Source organism: Heterodontus francisci, chromosome 4, assembly GCF_036365525.1.
Source record: "Heterodontus francisci isolate sHetFra1 chromosome 4, sHetFra1.hap1, whole genome shotgun sequence".
Taxonomy (NCBI): Eukaryota; Metazoa; Chordata; class Chondrichthyes; order Heterodontiformes; family Heterodontidae; genus Heterodontus; species Heterodontus francisci.
This window is the reverse complement of record NC_090374.1, coordinates 30,592,361-30,609,743: the sequence shown is the minus strand read 5'-3', so window position 1 is coordinate 30,609,743 and position 17,383 is coordinate 30,592,361. Positions and strand designations below refer to the sequence as shown.

The 17,383-nt window shown below is 43.9% G+C and overlaps 1 protein-coding gene across 1 annotated transcript in view; it reads left to right on the top strand.

The window, feature by feature from the left end:
• Window positions 1-13,052, top strand: part of vegfc (vascular endothelial growth factor c) — a 221,487-nt gene extending 208,435 nt beyond the window's left edge. The window contains exon 7 of the mRNA XM_068029324.1: window positions 12,481-13,052. Within this exon, the coding sequence (XP_067885425.1) occupies window positions 12,481-12,601 (121 nt within the window). The 3' untranslated portion in view covers window positions 12,602-13,052. The remainder of the gene's footprint in view (window positions 1-12,480) is intronic.
• Window positions 13,053-17,383: the final 4,331 nt, after the last annotated feature.

The window sequence follows — 17,383 nt, the reverse complement described above, 5'->3', positions numbered from 1 at the left end:
GGGGTTGTTCTCCTTAGAGAAGAGAAGCTTCAGAGGAGATTTGATAGACATGTTCAAAATCATGTGGAGTCTGGATAGAGTAGATAGGGAGAAACTGGTCCCATTGACGGTAGGTTCAAGAACCAGAGGACATCAATTTAAGGTGAATGGCAAAAGAAGGAGTAACGACACAAGGAAAAACTTTATTATGCAGCAAGTGGTTTGGATCTGAAATGCACTGCCTGCAAGTGTGCTAGAGGCAGAGTCAATCATGACTTAATTGTAGGTAATTATCTGAAGAGAAAAAATTTGCAGGGCTACGGGGAAAAGGGCAGGGGAGTTGGGTTAAATGAGTTGATCTTGCAGAGAGCCAGCACAGACACCGCTGGCTGAGTGGCCTCCTTCTGTGCTGTAACTAGTCTGTGATTCTATGAAATGCAGTAGGAGTAGTTGGTATTTTTTCAATTATAGTGGACAGGAATATCAGTTTGTAGATGCAGCAAATATAGATGAATTAACCATATTTGGACTGAAATGGCAATCATTTTGTGTTCAGTTGGCGTTAACAATATTAAAGCTATAGAGATGAAAAGAAAGCAGTAAAAGGAGACTTATGATAAATATCAGGCTCATTAAAAAGTAGAAAAGCAAGCTGAATACAGAAAGTATGGGGGAGAATTGAAAAAGGAATTAAGAGGCGAAAAGAGAGTGTATGAGAATAGGTTAGCAGTTAACATAAAATGTCTTTTGTAAACATATAAATAGTAAAAAGGTCATCCAAAGGAAGGGTGGTGTCGATTAGGAACAAAAAGATCTTCTAGTTGAGGCAGAGCACAGGGCTGTGGTACTAAATGAGTACTTTGCATTTGTCTTCACTAAAGAAGAGGATGGTAGCAATACCACAGTAAAACTGGTGGAGAAATTGGATAGGATATAAATAGAAAGACAGGCTGGGATTTTGTCAGGGCAGTGGAGGGCCCAATGACAACCTGCCTCGGCCATTTATGGGAGCCAGGCCAGATTTTACGTCCATCAGGCAGCTAATGAGCTGTCGTTGGGGCTCCTGTCCCTTTTAGGATTGAGATACTGTCTCCAAGCTGCCAGCCAACCAGAGGGCTGGCAGCTCTTCAATCCCAGCTGTGCCATTGGGAAAGGTGGCTATTGCTGAGACTGCACCCAGCCGGGAGCAGCAACATGGACGTCAGCCTCGCAGCAAGGTAAGTGGGGTCGGGGTTGCCGGGGCCAGTTAGGCGGGCCAAGAGGCCCAGGTGAGAAATGGGAGGGGGGGGGTGGTGGGCGGGGGACAGATGGCGATGGTTGGTGAGGGCAAGCAGGGGGTGTTGCCGCGGGGATGGCCTTTGGCGTCAGGGGACTCCTCCGTGAGCCAGAGTGCCTGATCAGGAGGTCCCCCCACTCCCCACCCTGAGCCCACAGAGAGGCCACCAAAGTTTACCTGGCAGTCTGCCCACGTGGCAGAGGGCCCACCTACCACTGGTAAAATGCCAATGGCAGCAGGAAGAGGCCCTTAATTAGTCACTTAAGAGCCTCAACTGTCCTCTTGGTGGGAGGGCCATCTGCCACCTTACCTGCCACTGGCAAAATGCCATGGTGGTGGGAAGACGACGGGGATACAACTCCCCCGCCCTCTCTCCCGGTTCTCCCCCCCCCCACCCCTGCCTCCCAACCAGCTCCTTGAGGCCCTGTAAAATCCCAACCATAGGCTCAAAGTAGAAAAGTTCCAGTCCAGATGGGATGCATTCTAACTTGCTGAGTAAGTGAAGGTGGAGATAGTGGAGACACTGGCCACAATCTTCTAATCCTCCTTAGATATGGGAGTGGTGTTGGAGACTGGAGGATTGCAAATGTTACACCCATGTTCAAAAAAGGGGAGAGCAATAAGCTTGGCAACTAGAGGACAGTAATCCTAACGTCTGTACACCACACTTTAGGAATGATGTCATGGATTTGGAGAGGGTTCAGACGAGATTTACTAGAATGGTACTAGGGATGAAGGACTTCAGTTATGTGGAGAGACTACAGAAACTGGGATTGTTCTCCTAAGCGCAGAGATTAAAAGGAGATTTCATTGAGGTGTTCAGAAGTATGAAGAATTTTGACAGCGTGGATAGGGAGAAATTGTTTCCACTGGCAGGAGGCTTGGTAACCAGAGGACACAGATTTAAGATATTTGATTAAAAAAAGCCAGGGGAGAAATTAAGAGAATTTTTTTACACAGTGAGTTGCTATGGTCTTGAATGCACTATCTGAAAAGGTGATGAAAGCAGATTCAGTAGGAACTTTCAAAAGGGAATTAAGTAAATACATGAAAGAAAAAATATTACAGGGCTACGGGGCAAAAGCAGGAGAGTGGGAATAATTCAATAGCTCTATCAAACAGCCAGCACAGGTACAAGGGGCCAAAAGGCCTCCTTTTGTGCTGTATCATTCTTTAATGCTGTGTGTCTAGAAATGGGCATTTTAACAACGATTTTAAACCTACAGACAGCTGTTATTAATGGGTGTGTGTCCTTGTGCTTCTGTTTCTGTGCCTGGCTGTGTGCATGTCTGAATATTGTATGTGTGTGTGTTCCTGTGTTTTTGTCTGCAGGCATAGGTTTGTGTGTCTTGAAACTGAAATGTGCAGCATTAAGCTTCTGATCTTGATACCCATATTTTGTGATGTAAGAGCCTTCTTGGATCCATACCTGAGAGGTGTTTTAAATTCCCAATAAGCTGTACCAAAGGTCACATTCCAGCTGGTTCTGTAAGCATTACTGATACAATTTTGTTTTCATGATTGCAGACAATGTTCATAGGAACATTTGGAAAAGGTTAGGCATTTTAGCCTGATCCAGCATGCCAATATATAATGGCTGATCTGAGCCTCAACTCCATCTCCCCATCTTTGCTCCATATCTTGAGACCCTTACCTAATCTGTCTTGAACGCTCCAATTGTTCCAGCATCCACAGCTTTTTGGGGAGAGAGTTCCAGATTTTTACCAACATTTGTGTGCAAAAGTGCTTCTGCATTTCAGTCTTGAATGGACTGGCTCTAATTATAATAGAATGTCCCTTTGTTCTTGTTTTTTCCAGCAGAGCAAATAGGTTCTGTGCATCAACTATCAAAGGTAATCAGGCAGAGTCAACATGGTTTTGTGAAAGGGAAATTGTGTTGAACCAATTTATTAGAGTTCTTTGAAGAAGTAACATGTGCCGTGGATAAATGGGAATCGGTGGATATACTGTCCTTAGATTTCCAGAAGACATTTGACAAGGTGCCATATCAAAGGTTATTGCGGAAAATAAAAGCTCATGGTGTAGGGGGTAATATGTTGGCATGGATAGAAGATTGGCTAGCTAACAGGAAACAGAAAGTAGGAATAAATGGGTCATTTTCTGGTTGACAAGATGTGATCAGTGCTGAGGCCTCAACTTTTTACAATTTATATAAATGACTCAGATGAAGGAACTGAAGATATGGTTGCTAAATTTGCTGATGACATAGAGATAAATAGGAAAGTAAGTTGTGAAGAGGACATTAGGAGGCTACAAAGGGATATAGATAGGTTAAGTGAGTGGGCAAAGATCTGGCAAATGGAGTATAATGTGGGAAAATGTGAAATTGTCCATTTTGGCAGGAAGAATAAAAATGAAGCATATTATCTAAATGTGAAAGATTGCACAGCTCTAAGATGCAGAGGTATCTGGGTGTCCTAGTGCATAAATCGCAAAACGTTAGTATGCAGGATCGGCAAGTAATTAGGAAAGCTAATAGAATGTTATCATTTATTGCAAGGGGAATTGAATACAAAAGGTTATGCTTCAGTTATACAGGGCATTGGTGAGACCACATCTGGAGTACTGTGTACAGTATTGGTCTCCTTATTTAAGGAAGGATGGAAATGCATTGGAAGCAGTTCAGAGAAGGTTTACAAGACTAATACCTGGAATGAGCGGGTTGTCTTATGAGGAAAGGTTGGACAGGCTTGGCTTGTATCCGCTGGAGATTAAAAAAGTAAGAGCTGACTTGATTGAAACATATAAGATTCTGAGGGGTCTTGATCGGGTGGATGTGGAAAGGATGTTTCCCCTTGTTGGAGAATCTAGAACTCGGGGTCACTATTTAAAGATAAGGGGTCGCCCATTTAAAACAGAGATGAGAATTTTTTTCTCTCAGAGGGTTGTGAGTCTTTGGAATTCTCTTCCACAAAAGGCAGTGGAAGCAGAGTATTTAAATATTTTTAAGGCAGAGGTAGATCTTTCTTTCTTTTTCTTTTGGGCCTCCTTATCTCGAGAGACAATGGATACGCGCCTGGAGGTGGTCAGTGGTTTGTGAAGCAGCGCCTGGAGTGGCTATAAAGGCCAATTCTGGAGTGACAGGCTCTTCCACAGGTGCTGCAGAGAAATTTGTTTGTTGGGGCTGTTGCACAGTTGGCTCTCCCCTTGCGCCTCTGTCTTTTTTCCTGCCAACTACTAAGTCTCTTCGACTCGCCACAATTTAGCCCTGTCTTTATGGCTGCCCGCCAGCTCTGGCGAATGCTGGCAACTGACTCCCACGACTTGTGATCAATGTCACACGATTTCATGTCGCGTTTGCAGACGTCTTTATAACGGAGACATGGACGGCCGGTGGGTCTGATACCAGTGGCGAGCTCGCTGTACAATGTGTCTTTGGGGATCCTGCCATCTTCCATGCGGCTCACATGGCCAAGCCATCTCAAGCGCCGCTGACTCAGTAGTGTGTATAAGCTGGGGATGTTGGCCGCTTCAAGGACTTCTGTGTTGGAGATATAGTCCTGCCACCTGATGCCAAGTATTCTCCGGAGGCAGCGAAGATGGAATGAATTGAGACGTCGCTCTTGGCTGGCATACGTTGTCCAGGCCTCGCTGCCGTAGAGCAAGGTACTGAGGACACAGGCCTGATACACTCGGACTTTTGTGTTCCGTGTCAGTGCGCCATTTTCCCACACTCTCTTGGCCAGTCTGGACATAGCGGTGGAAGCCTTACCCATGCGCTTGTTGATTTCTGCATCTAGAGACAGGTTACTGGTGATAGTTGAGCCTAGGTAGGTGAACTCTTGAACCACTTCCAGAGCGTGGTCGCCAATATTGATGGATGGAGCATTTCTGACATCCTGCCCCATGATGTTCGTTTTCTTGAGGCTGATGGTTAGGCCAAATTCATTGCAGGCAGACGCAAACCTGTCGATGAGACTCTGCAGGCATTCTTCAGTGTGAGATGTTAAAGCAGCATCGTCAGCAAAGAGGAGTTCTCTGATGAGGACTTTCCGTACTTTGGACTTCGCTCTTAGACGGGCAAGGTTGAACAACCTGCCCCCTGATCTTGTGTGGAGGAAAATTCCTTCTTCAGAGGATTTGAACGCATGTGAAAGCAGCAGGGAGAAGAAAATCCCAAAAAGTGTGGGTGCGAGAACACAGCCCTGTTTCACACCACTCAGGATAGGAAAGGGCTCTGATGAGGAGCCACCATGTTGAATTGTGCCTTTCATATTGTCATGGAATGAGGTGATGATACTTAGTAGCTTTGGTGGACATCCGATCTTTTCTAGTAGTCTGAAGAGACCACGTCTGCTGATGAGGTCAAAGGCTTTGGTGAGATCAATGAAAGCAATGTAGAGGGGCATCTGTTGTTCACGGCATTTCTCCTGTATCTGACGAAGGGAGAACAGCATGTCAATAGTCGATCTCTCTGCACGAAAGCCACACTATGCCTCAGGGTAGACGCGCTCGGCCAGCTTCTGGAGCCTGTTCAGAGCGACTCGAGCAAAGACTTTCCCCACTATGCTGAGCAGGGAGATTCCACGGTAGTTGTTGCAGTCACCGCGGTCACCTTTGTTTTTATAGAGGGTGATGATGTTGGCATCGCGCATGTCCTGGGGTACTGCTCCCTTGTCCCAGCATAGGCATAGCAGTTCATGTAGTGCTGAGAGTATAGCAGGCTTGGCACTCTTGATTATTTCAGGGGTAATGCTGTCCTTCCCAGGGGCTTTTCCGCTGGCTAGGGAATCAATGGCATCACTGAGTTCCGATTTGGTTGGCTGTATGTCCAGCTCATCCATGACTGGTAGAGGCTGGGCTGCATTGAGGGCAGTCTCAGTGACAGCATTCTCCCTGGAGTACAGTTCTAGGTAGTGCTCAACCCAGCGGTCCATCTGTTTGCGTTGGTCAGTGATTATGTCCCCCGATTTAGATTTGAGGGGGGTGATCTTCTTGATGGTTGGCCCAAGAGCTCTCTTCATGCCATCATACATTCCTCTGATGTTTCCGGTGTCTGAGGCCAGCTGAATATGACTGCATAGGTGTTGCCAGTAGTCGTTTGCGCAACGCCTAGCTGTTCTTTGTGCAGTACTTCTGGCTGCTTTAAGTGCTGCGGATGTTAAATCGCTGGGGGCTTTCTTGTAGTTCAAAAGTGCAATGCGCTTAGCGGCTATGACAGGTTCCAGCTCTTCATTATGAGATTGAAACCAGTCTGCATTTCTCTTCGCACTTTTGCCGTAGGTGGTCAGAGCTGACTCATAGATGGCGTCTCTGATGTGGGCCCACTTGGTCTCAGCATCCCCTGTGGGAGTGTTTTGAAGGGCTGTTACAAGTGAATTTAGAAATTTTTGTAACAGCTGTGGGTGAGAAATTCTGCTCGTGTTGATGCGCGGGTGGCCCTTCTGCTTGGAATGATGCAACTTCTTTGGTCTGAGTCTAACCTTGCTGCACACCAGGGAGTGGTCGGTGTCGCAGTCCGCACTGTGGAAGCTGCGTGTGATTTGAACACTGTTTAAGGCGGCTCGCCTTGTGACAATGAGGTCTAGCTGGTGCCAACGACGTGATCTTGGGTGCCTCCATGAAACCTGGTGACAGGGTTTAGTGTGAAAGAACGAGTTGGTGATGCAGAGGTTATGATAGGTACACAACTCAAGCAGTCTCTGCCCGTTCTCATTCATCCTTCCAACGCCATAGCGCCCAAGGCAGGAGGGCCATGAGTCATGGTCGGCCCCAACCCTGGCATTAAAGTCCCCCAGCAGGAATAGGTGTTCGGTGTTGGGGATGCTGCTAATGATGTTATGGAGTTGTTCATAGAACTGGTCTTTAGCTTCAGGTGCGGAGCAGAGTGTTGGAGCATAGAGTATTTAAATATTTTTAAGGCAGAGGTAGATAGATTCTTGATAAGCAAGGGGGTGAAAGGTTATTGGGGGTAGGTGGGAATGTGGCGTCGAGGTTACAATCAGATCAGCCATGATCTTATTGAATGGCAAAGCAGGCTCGAGGGGCTGAGTGGCCTACTCTTGCTCCTAATTTGTATGTTCGTACGTTCATATGTAAATCCTTTTTCAACCTCGTGCATAGATTTTTTTTTTTTGCGTTCCAGGGATGTGGGCGTCATTTATTTGCCCATCCCTAATATGTGCACAGGTCTCTAAAATATGTCTGTGGGCAGAATCTATTGCTGGCCTTGTGCTCATTGTGCACCAGAAAGAAAGCAATTTCAACTTTAAGGTCTGACCTTACTGAAGCATGTCTACAAACATACGAACATAAGAATTTGGAGCAGGAGTAGGCCACTCGGCCCTTCGAGTGGATAATGGATAATCTCACACTTGAAATCCATCTGCCACAGTTTTGCCCACTCACCTAGTCTGTCAATATCTCTTTGCAATTTTATGTTATCATCTAGACTGTCTACAATGCCGCCTAACTTTGTATCATCAGCATAATTGGATATATGACTTACTATGCCATCATCCAAGTCATTAATGAATAATGTGAACAATTGAGGCCCCAACACAGATCCCTGCGGGACACCACTAGTCACATCCTGCCAATCGGAGTACTTATCCATTATCCTCACTCTCTGTCGCCTACCACTCAACCAACTTCCTAACCATGTCAATAATTTGCCCTCAACTCCATGGGCTTCTACCTTGGTTAACAGTCTCTTATGTGGGACTTTATCAAATGCCTCTGGAAGTCCAGATAAATAACATCCATAGACACTCCCCTGTCCACTACATTAGTCACCTCTTCAAAAAATTCAATGAGATTTGTCAAGCATGACCTTCCCGTCATGAATCCATGCTGGCTGTCCCTGATTAACTGAAATTTTTCCAGGTGTTCAGTCACTCTATCCTTGATTATAGACTCCAGCAACTTGCCCAGCAAAGATATCAGGCTAACTGGTCTGTAATTTCCTTGGTTCCCCCTTTCACCCTTCTTAAAAAGTGAAGTGACATGTGCAACATTCCAATCCAGAGGGACCACTCCTGAATCTAGGGAACTCTGAAAGACTATAGTTAGGGCATCTACAATGTGCTCCCCTACTTCCTGTAACACCCTCAGATGGAAACCATCAGGTCCTGGGGATTTCTCACTCTTTAGTTCCATTAATTTCCTTGTTACTAATGTTTTACTTACGTTAATTGTATTAAGTCCCTGTCCCCTATCGGTTATTAATTTTTTCGGGACATCCGGCAAGTTATCCTCCTTTTCAACTGTAAATACTGAGGCAAAGTAATTGTTCAACATGTCTGCCATTTCCCCATTATCAATGACAATATCTCCATTTTCAGCTTTTAGTGGGCCTACATTGCTTTTGACCACCCGTTTTCCCTTTATGTAACTATAAAATTTCTTCTTATTGATTTTGATGTCTCTTGCAAGTTTCCTTTCATAATCTCTTCTGGTAGCTCTTATAAGCTGCTTTGTGACCCTTTGCTGGTCTTTGTATCGATCCCATTCGACCGGATCTGTGCTGTGTTTTGCATTTTTGTAAGCCCTTTCTTTTTGTTTTATGCTATCCTTAATCTCTTTAGTTGTTCATGGCTGTTTTTTCTGTGAAGTGGAGCTTTTTCCTCTCAGGGGTATATACTCGCTCTGAATTTCATTAAATGTTTCTTTAAATATTCTCCACTGTTCTTCAGTCGTTTGACCCATTAACAGATCTACCCATTTGTGTGAAGAAGTTCTTCCTGACATCACCCCTGAATGGTCTAGCTCTAATTTTACAGCTATGTCCCTTGTTCTAGACTCTTCCAACAGAGGAACTAGTGGGATGGATTTTACCAAGCCCTCGACATCGAGCTGCCTGGCATGGGGGGGCTGAAGATGAGTTCAGAAGAAGCCCGCCACAGACCTTGATGCCATGAGGGCCAGGCCCGATCCTCCCGATGGTGGCGAGGCTCTGTGACGGACCCCCCGCTGCTGGGCAACAGGACCTGAATTTGAATATATAAATTACTGACATGCATAAATTTAAATCAACTTAGCTCAAACTTTCCGGGCCCGCCGCAATCTTTGATGTGGCGACTGGCACTCCCGCCCCTTCTATTCCCTGTCTTGGGAAAGGCGGCGTGACACTGGTGGAGAGGGGGGAGGAGTTAATATTTTCTGTGGGGGTGGGGGGGGGAGACAGGGGTCAAATAAACATAACGGGTGTGGGAGATGGTGGGAAGGGGTGAACTCTAAACTTTGTGCAGTCTGGGAGTGTGGGGAAGGGCAAATAATTAATGGAATTGTCATCGCGGGGTGGAAAAGGCACGATTAAAATTTATTGGATACATTTTGGGGAGATACTTCTTTAAAAATTTAAATGTGCCAGCAGGGCTGGCTGCCCTTTAAAAACGGCACCAGCGCCTGCGCACAGGCAGCTGATACCATTGCCGGGGACGGGCAGCCCGCCCCCTCCACGTGATTGGAGGGGTGGGCCACCCCGGCTATTTAAATGAGCTTCCACACAGGTGAATGTGGCAGCTCTTCGGTGTGCGGCCCGCACAGGAAGGCCACCATTTTTTGAGCTTGCTGCCGAGTTCAGCAGCGGACACTTAAAATCCAGCCCAGTTTTTGTCTCTCTCTACCCAATCAACTCCTTTGATCATCTTAAACAATTCAATTAGATCACCCCTTATTATTCTGAATTTAAGTAAATACAAGCATAATCTTTGCAGCCTGACCTCATAATTTAAGGCTTTTAGCGCATGTATAATTTTGGTAAATCTACACTGTACCCATTCCAAGGCCAATATGTGCTTCCTGCGGTGCTGTGCCCAGAAGTGAATGCAGTACTTTAGAGGGAGTCTAACCAGAGCTTTGCATAACTGTAACATAACTTCCACTCCTTTATATTCCAGTGCTTTTGAGATAAAGGCCAAAATTGCATTACCGTTATTCATTATTTTTTGTACATGGCCACTAGCTTTTAGTGATTTCTCCACTTGGATCTCTAAATTTCTCTGCTGATCCACAGTTCCTAGCTTCTTGCCATTTAAAAAAGTACTCTGATCTATCTTTTTGAGGTGCAAACTGGACTATCTCACCCTTTCCCACATTGAACTCCATCTGCCACAGTTTTGGCCACTCACTTAATCTATCAGTGACCCGCTGCTCCAGTTTGCACGACTTACTATGCAAATGGAAAATAATTACAGTATTTTCAGTTTTTATTTCAGATTTTCCAGCATGAATGCTTCCCTCCATAGCCCCCACAAACCCCACTTCAAACACACATTCCATTTTGACTACACCTCTTAACCTCTTACTACTATCACACAACGCAAAGTCACACAGCAAAACCTGGGAAGTTTAAATATCAGAGGTTCGAGAGACTGTCCCACAAACATGAACCAGTACAGTTAATTAGTGAAGATTAGAACAGAAGTGTACATATTAGAAAATAAAATGTCCTGTGTCTCTATGATAGGTATTATTACAGATAAGTAAAACCAACCCTTGCAACAACAACCAATTGTCTTACACCCTGAGAATGCTCTCCAACCAGTTTTATTACTCTCCATGTGATTAGTGGATAATAAAGCAATGCTTTTGGAAGGAGACATGTATTTCGAGATTAATTAACACGGGAGCTCATCAGTGCCAGCCAGAATCTACCTCTAACCTTTTGCTGCTAATTTATATAACCCTAATTTGTATTTTTTCACATAATGAATGTCTGTTAGCATAAACGGATCTCTCTGTACAAACAGGCAATCATGACAAGAGAACTGTCTCAACAGTAACTATTTCTAGAACAAACACCAATGTATGAAAGTGGAGTGTTTAAATCAGGCCAAGTACTACATCACGAATAAAGACAGCATGAAACTTCCTTTAACAAATGTCATATTTCCCCATTGTTCACATCCTATTGCAGTGCAGCACTGTTGTCAGTTATCTAACCCACGGGAACATTTGGGAAAATCTATGGGTATTGTTCTTATTTAATTACAAATATTGTCATGTCCGCCTCTGAAGAAATGGAGACATTGTTTATGGAAAATTAAACTATTTGCAGTATTTGGATCTGAAGCAAGCTTGCCTATTGTGCCTCTAAACATGTTCACTATGTAAGCAGCTTTGGCAATGAAACACCAATTATCAGCTGTCCATGAGCAAATAAATAGACTATCAGTGTTATTGGTCTGGAAATGTCACTGTAAAGGTTACTGTGGTATAGCAATAACGATAGATAAAGACGTCAGTAAAAAAAAATGACAAATGGATTAAGTGTTCGTAACTATTGCCCGACAGCATAATTTCAAAGGCCATTTATTCATTATTTTCTTCACATGATTTCATTTTAGTGAAAGTGAGGCCAGTTTTCTGCTTATCCCATTCTTTTGAAAGCAGTGCATCCAAACCATTTTCTTTTCCTTTAAATATAGAATGGCAATGGGATCATCGCTGTAACAATAATGATTTGTTAACTGATAGATGGGAACACGATGAGTGTTTTGGCTACATCTCTGTGATAGACCATTCCTAACCACGAACTAGTCAGCTCAATAGTTTAAAGCCATTTCCTTAAATAAAGGGAACAAAGGTGGAGATATTCAGTAGAATAGGGACGTTCAAATTGTAATCCATGAAGTTCCATTGCTCAGCCATCATAAGTAGCTGAGTCCTATTTATGCACTATGTCTCATATTTGTTGGTTTGTCCTATTGGAATTTTGTGAAGGTTAGGACTCCATGTATTCTAATCCTTGCTTTCAAATCCCGACATGACCTCACTCTTCCCTATCTCTGTAAAAGGTATCTGCGCTCCTCCAATTCCGGCCTCTAGCACCTCCTGATTTCCATAGCTCACTATTAGCTGCTTCGACCCTAACCACTAGAATTCCCTCTCGAAACATCTTTGGCTCTCTCTCTCCTCCTTAGCATGCTCCTTAAAACCTTCATCTTTAACCAAGCTGTTCTAATATCTCCTTAAGTGGCTCAGTGTCAAATTGTGTTTGATAATGCTCCTGTGAAGTGTCTTGCAATGATTTACTACATTATAGGTGTTATATATATGCGATTGGCTGTTGTGATGCAGCCTGCAAGGTCAAAGGGCCTGAATGCCCTGTGACAAAATTGATGTATTCAGTCCTAAAACTGCTGGTCTGGTCGTCATGTTTCATTTAAAATCTCCCTTTATGGGAATGGAGCAGCATGATTAACTGTTCATTATGCGTAGCTTGTTTAAGACAATAATTTTCATTCATTTACATCCCACAGTTGCTACAGGCGACCCTGTGCAGTCCGGACAAGGCGCTGCAGCCAGGGCTATTACTTTAGCAAGGAGGTTTGTCGCTGTGTCCCCACATACTGGAGAAGACCGCACACTGACTATTATTGATGGTGACTGTCATTTGGCGAAAAGAACCATTGTCAGACTTTCACATGGATGCGACTACCAAGAGGAAGAACATTGTATAAAAAAAAGATGCATAGTATCTACATCTTGGATTCAGCAGTGCACCAGAGACCCAGGAGGGCCCAAGCAACCCTGACACTGCGTGTTTCAAAAGAAATGCAGACATACAATGTAGAAACTTACCTGGAGGCTACGAGTCAGGCAAGGAACTCGCCCAGGTTTCATGTGACACGCCGATGACCAAACGGTCTAGATCTTTTCAAGCTATTTTTTGTTCTTAAGATAATGAATCTATATCTAATTTATTGCCACCAAAATGTTGTGCAACATTCCTGTTCATAGCAGTTAACAACTGTAAGAGCTCACTGTGATCAGTATTTTTATATCATGTAAAATATCTTTAAAATAAATGGCAAAAGTGTATTGTACATCATGTACCCATTGCAGGAGTTACCCAATGTTGCGTGTTTAGTTTGCCTCTTGAGGTTACCAGTTATTCCAATGAAACAATGTAAAGAGATAGAAAATATGGAAAAGCAGGGACAAGACTGCAAATGGACAGGAATACAATAAACTGTTTCAGTAAAGGGCTTGGCAGGCTAGATGCTGAGAGGCTGTTTCTCTGGGCTGGAGAATGTAGAACAGGGATCATAGTCTCAGGATAAGGGGTCAGCCATTTCAGTCTGAGCCGAGGAAAAATTTCTTTACTCAAAAGTTGCGAATCTTTGAAATTCTCTACCTCAGAGGGAAGTGGATGCTCAATCATTGAGGATATTCAAGACTGAGATCGATAGATTTTTGGGCACTAAAGGTTATGGGGAGAGGACAGGAAAGTCCTATTGATGTAGAAATTCAGCCATGATCTTATTGAATAGTGGAGCAGGCTCACGGGGCCGTATGCCCTACTACCACAGCACTGGGTCTCCCATTATGTTGCTCACAGTTAGTCTGCAGCAGAGCTATGTTTGAGGATGGGTTGCGATTTTTGGGTGATCGATCTCATCAGGTGGGAGGCAGGCGGTGCAAGCCCGCTGCTTGCATGATGGGATCAGTTCGAGGCCTGACCAAATTTCCTGGTCGGGCCTCATTTCCATAAAGTCATGGATAGCTCATCAATCCGGGAGGGACAGGAAATGAGGTTGCTTCTCTGTGAAGAAATAGTTAAAGGGATAGTCTCGGGGGCCATTGTGTGTGTGTGTGTGTGTGTGTGTGTGTGTGGGAGCAGGGTGGGCATGGATGGGCTAACAGAGGGTCGGAATATTTTTGTGTAGCCAGGAGCAGCTCCAACTCTCAAAGAGCAGGAAATGACCAGCAGCATTGAATAGCTGGTGGCCTTGGTGGCAGCTGAAACATTTTGTTAAATGTTAGAAGTTGGGGCATTTTGAATGAAACGATCACCCAGCAATCCCTTGGAGCACCACAACATAGCAGTGGCAAACACACAAAAACGAGGGACAGGAGAAAACCAGCTGGTCCTCCACTCACAATAGCTGACTTGACACTTCCTACTCCACCTGACCTCTGAAGCCATTCAATCTCCGAGGAAAGGCAACAAAACAGAGAAAAACCCAGGGGGTTCACAGGAATGGGAAAAGTACTCTGGAACTAATCCTTTCCAACCCCCTCAAGCAATTGAAACTAGTCAAGAAGGTTGGAAACATTTATCATTCCTAAAGTCTAGCATTGTTAAGCTGCAAATGCTGTATTATCATTTGCATCTAATTATAATATGCCCAGTGATACTTGGGCAAACATTGGTAATTCTTCATGTCTTCGCCCCTCTCTATCTCTGTAACTTCCTCTAGCTCTAGAACCACTCCCACACCTTCTATTCCTCTAACTCTGGCCTTTTGTGCATCCTCCCCCTTTTGCCGCACTATTGACATCCATGTCTGGAAATCTCTCCCTGAAATTATCTGCTCCTCTGTTTTTCCGTCTCTTCTTTTAAGAGCTTCCCTAAAACCTGCCTGCTCTTGATCAAACTTTTCATGACCCCCTCCTAATGCCTCCTTCTTTGATTTAGGGCCCCTATTTTCCTTAAGCCTCTGTGAACCAACTTGGGATGATTTTCTCTTCTACATGAATGGCATTATATAAATCCAATTGGTTGTTCAGTTTCATTATAAAGAAAGACAGGAGGCTACTGTACCTTACAATATATGAAGATTTCCATTTGAAGTTTAAAGTTAATTTTACCATACAAGTTAAATGCTGTTAAGAACCCTTCAATATGAATGACAGTTTTGAGGGAGGATAAATTACCTCAGAAATATTTGGAGAGAAGATGCTTTGCTTTGTCTTTCAAGTTGTATTCGGGGGAAAAAAATGAAATCCAATGAATTTCACTTACCTATTAGCAGTTTTTGCTGTTTGTTTCTTGTTGCTAATTTTGCATTGAACAAACCGGGACTTGCAAACAGCAATTCTTCTGTGAATGGCCTGTCTCGCTGTCATTGATTAACTTTTTCTAGAAATTGTGCATACAGATGTATGGAATAAGTATAGCGTCATTCCCCTCAGATAAAAGTGACAGGCCTGGGAACTGGCATGAACTCAAGGCTCAGGCTTCTCCTATAGGCTGAAGCCTGTAATGAAAAATATTGCCAGAGGTACTTCAAACACAGAAAACACTCTTCTGTAAGTCAGCTTAATTACTTGCTTGTAAATATGATGTAATTTTGATGTCCCTACAATGTTACAAGCACTACTTCTAGTATTACTCCCTCTGCTGAGGGCAAAAAGGCAGATGCAACACAAAAAACTTTTAAAAATTTGCAAGGATCCAATTGGTTCACATTTGTATTTTTGTATAGAATGCACAGCCATTCGGCAGTTAGCCCATTCAAAATTCTCAGGCCATTACTATGCTTGGAGATTTACCAGACCTACGACCTCACCTCAAAACATTGAAATGTAAGATATTTTGATGCAAATTGTGGTGGCCATTTTAGTTGCTAGCAGTTCCCTTTTTCTCCTTTTTAAAAAAAGTTTAATTCAAGATTCCAACTGACGGATTAAAAAATCATCATTTGGCATAGCACGTATTCATAACACTGTGCTTTCTCTTTGAAAGAGCTATCCAATTAGCCCCACTCTCCCACTTTTTTCCCGACAGCACTGTAAATGTTTCCTTTATAAGTATTGATCCAATTCCATTTAGAAAGTCACTGGTATATCAGCTTCCACTGCCCTTTCATCAGGTGGCAGGACCGTATCTCCAACACAGAAGTCCTCGAGGCGGCCAACATCCCCAGCTTATACACCCTACTGAGCCAGCGGCGCTTGAGATGGCTTGGCCATGTGAGCCGCATGGAAGATGGCAGGATCCCCAAGGACACATTGTACAGAGAGCTCGCCACTGGTATCAGACCCACCGGCCGTCCATGTCTCTACTTTAAAGACGTCTGCAAACGAGACATGAAGTCCTGTGACATTGATCACAAGTCGTGGGAGTCAGTTGCCAGTGATCGCCAGAGCTGGCGGGCAGCCATAAAGGCGGGGCTAAAGTGTGGCGAGTCGAAGAGACTTAGCAGTTGGCAGGAAAAAAGACAGAAGCACCAAGGGGAGAGCCAACTGCATAACAGCCCTGACAACCAATTTTATCTGCAGCACCTGTGGAAGAGTCTGTCACTCTAGAATTGGCCTTTATAGCCACTCCAGGCGCTGCTCCACAAAGCACTGACCACCTCCAGGCGCTTACCCATTGTCTCTCGTGACAAGGAGGCCGAAAAAGGAGAAGGACTGCCCTTTCAGACAATGCATTCCAGCTCATAACAACTTGCTGCATAAAAAATGTTTTTTTCTTGTGTTGCCTCTGATTCTTTTGATATTTACCTTTGCAATGTATGCAAGTGGCACTAACAGAGAAAATGGACACCAAGCATGGCCAGATCAAGGAAGCGTTTATTTATGTCATTATATCATCATATCATTACATCATTAGCATGATATACAACGCATTACACTGCTTCCCCTTTCAAAAGAAAAGCAATCTTCATTTTGTTTCTCCGCAATGAACTATATTGACAAATCAAGTTTAATAACTGGTGTACTAAGCCTTTCTGATCTCCTTACAGCTTTTGGTGTAGAGTCCGATTTTGGACTGCTTGGTTTTGGTTCAGTACTTGAAGAAGATTTCTTTCTCAGAAAATGGTACCTCTGACACTGAAGGCTGCTCTGGTGCAAACTCTGGCATGAGCTCATGATCAAGCAGATCGTGCTGGGGTTTTGGTTCATCCCTTTCCAGGATCCTGCGATCTACACGGTCATTTCTCACTTTTCTGTCAATTTCAACAAAGTATTTTTTGGTTCCACGCACTTCTACTACATTTCCCACATTCCACTTATGCGCCTTGTGAGGGGGACTCAAAACACGAACACTCTCACTCTGCTTGAAACTGTATTCTCGTTTGCATCATACTGACATTTCTGACTGGAATTTAGCAGTCAGGTTTGGTAGGACCAACTCAAATTTGTCCTTAACCGTCTCTTCATCAAAAACTCAACAGGTGTATACCCTGCAGCGGAGTGTGGGGTTATTCTATATTTCAGCAAGAAATTAGCCAACTGCTGTTTCAGACTGAAATTTGAACCCATGCAGCACATGTTTCTTGAGTGCTTCTTTAACTATCCTAATGGATCTTTCAGTTGCTCCATTTGATGCTAGTTGGTAAGGAGAAGTGAGGGTATGTTTGATACCATTTTGCTTCATGAAATTTTGAAACTGAGTAAAATGAAATTGAGGACCACTCTCTGAGACAAGCT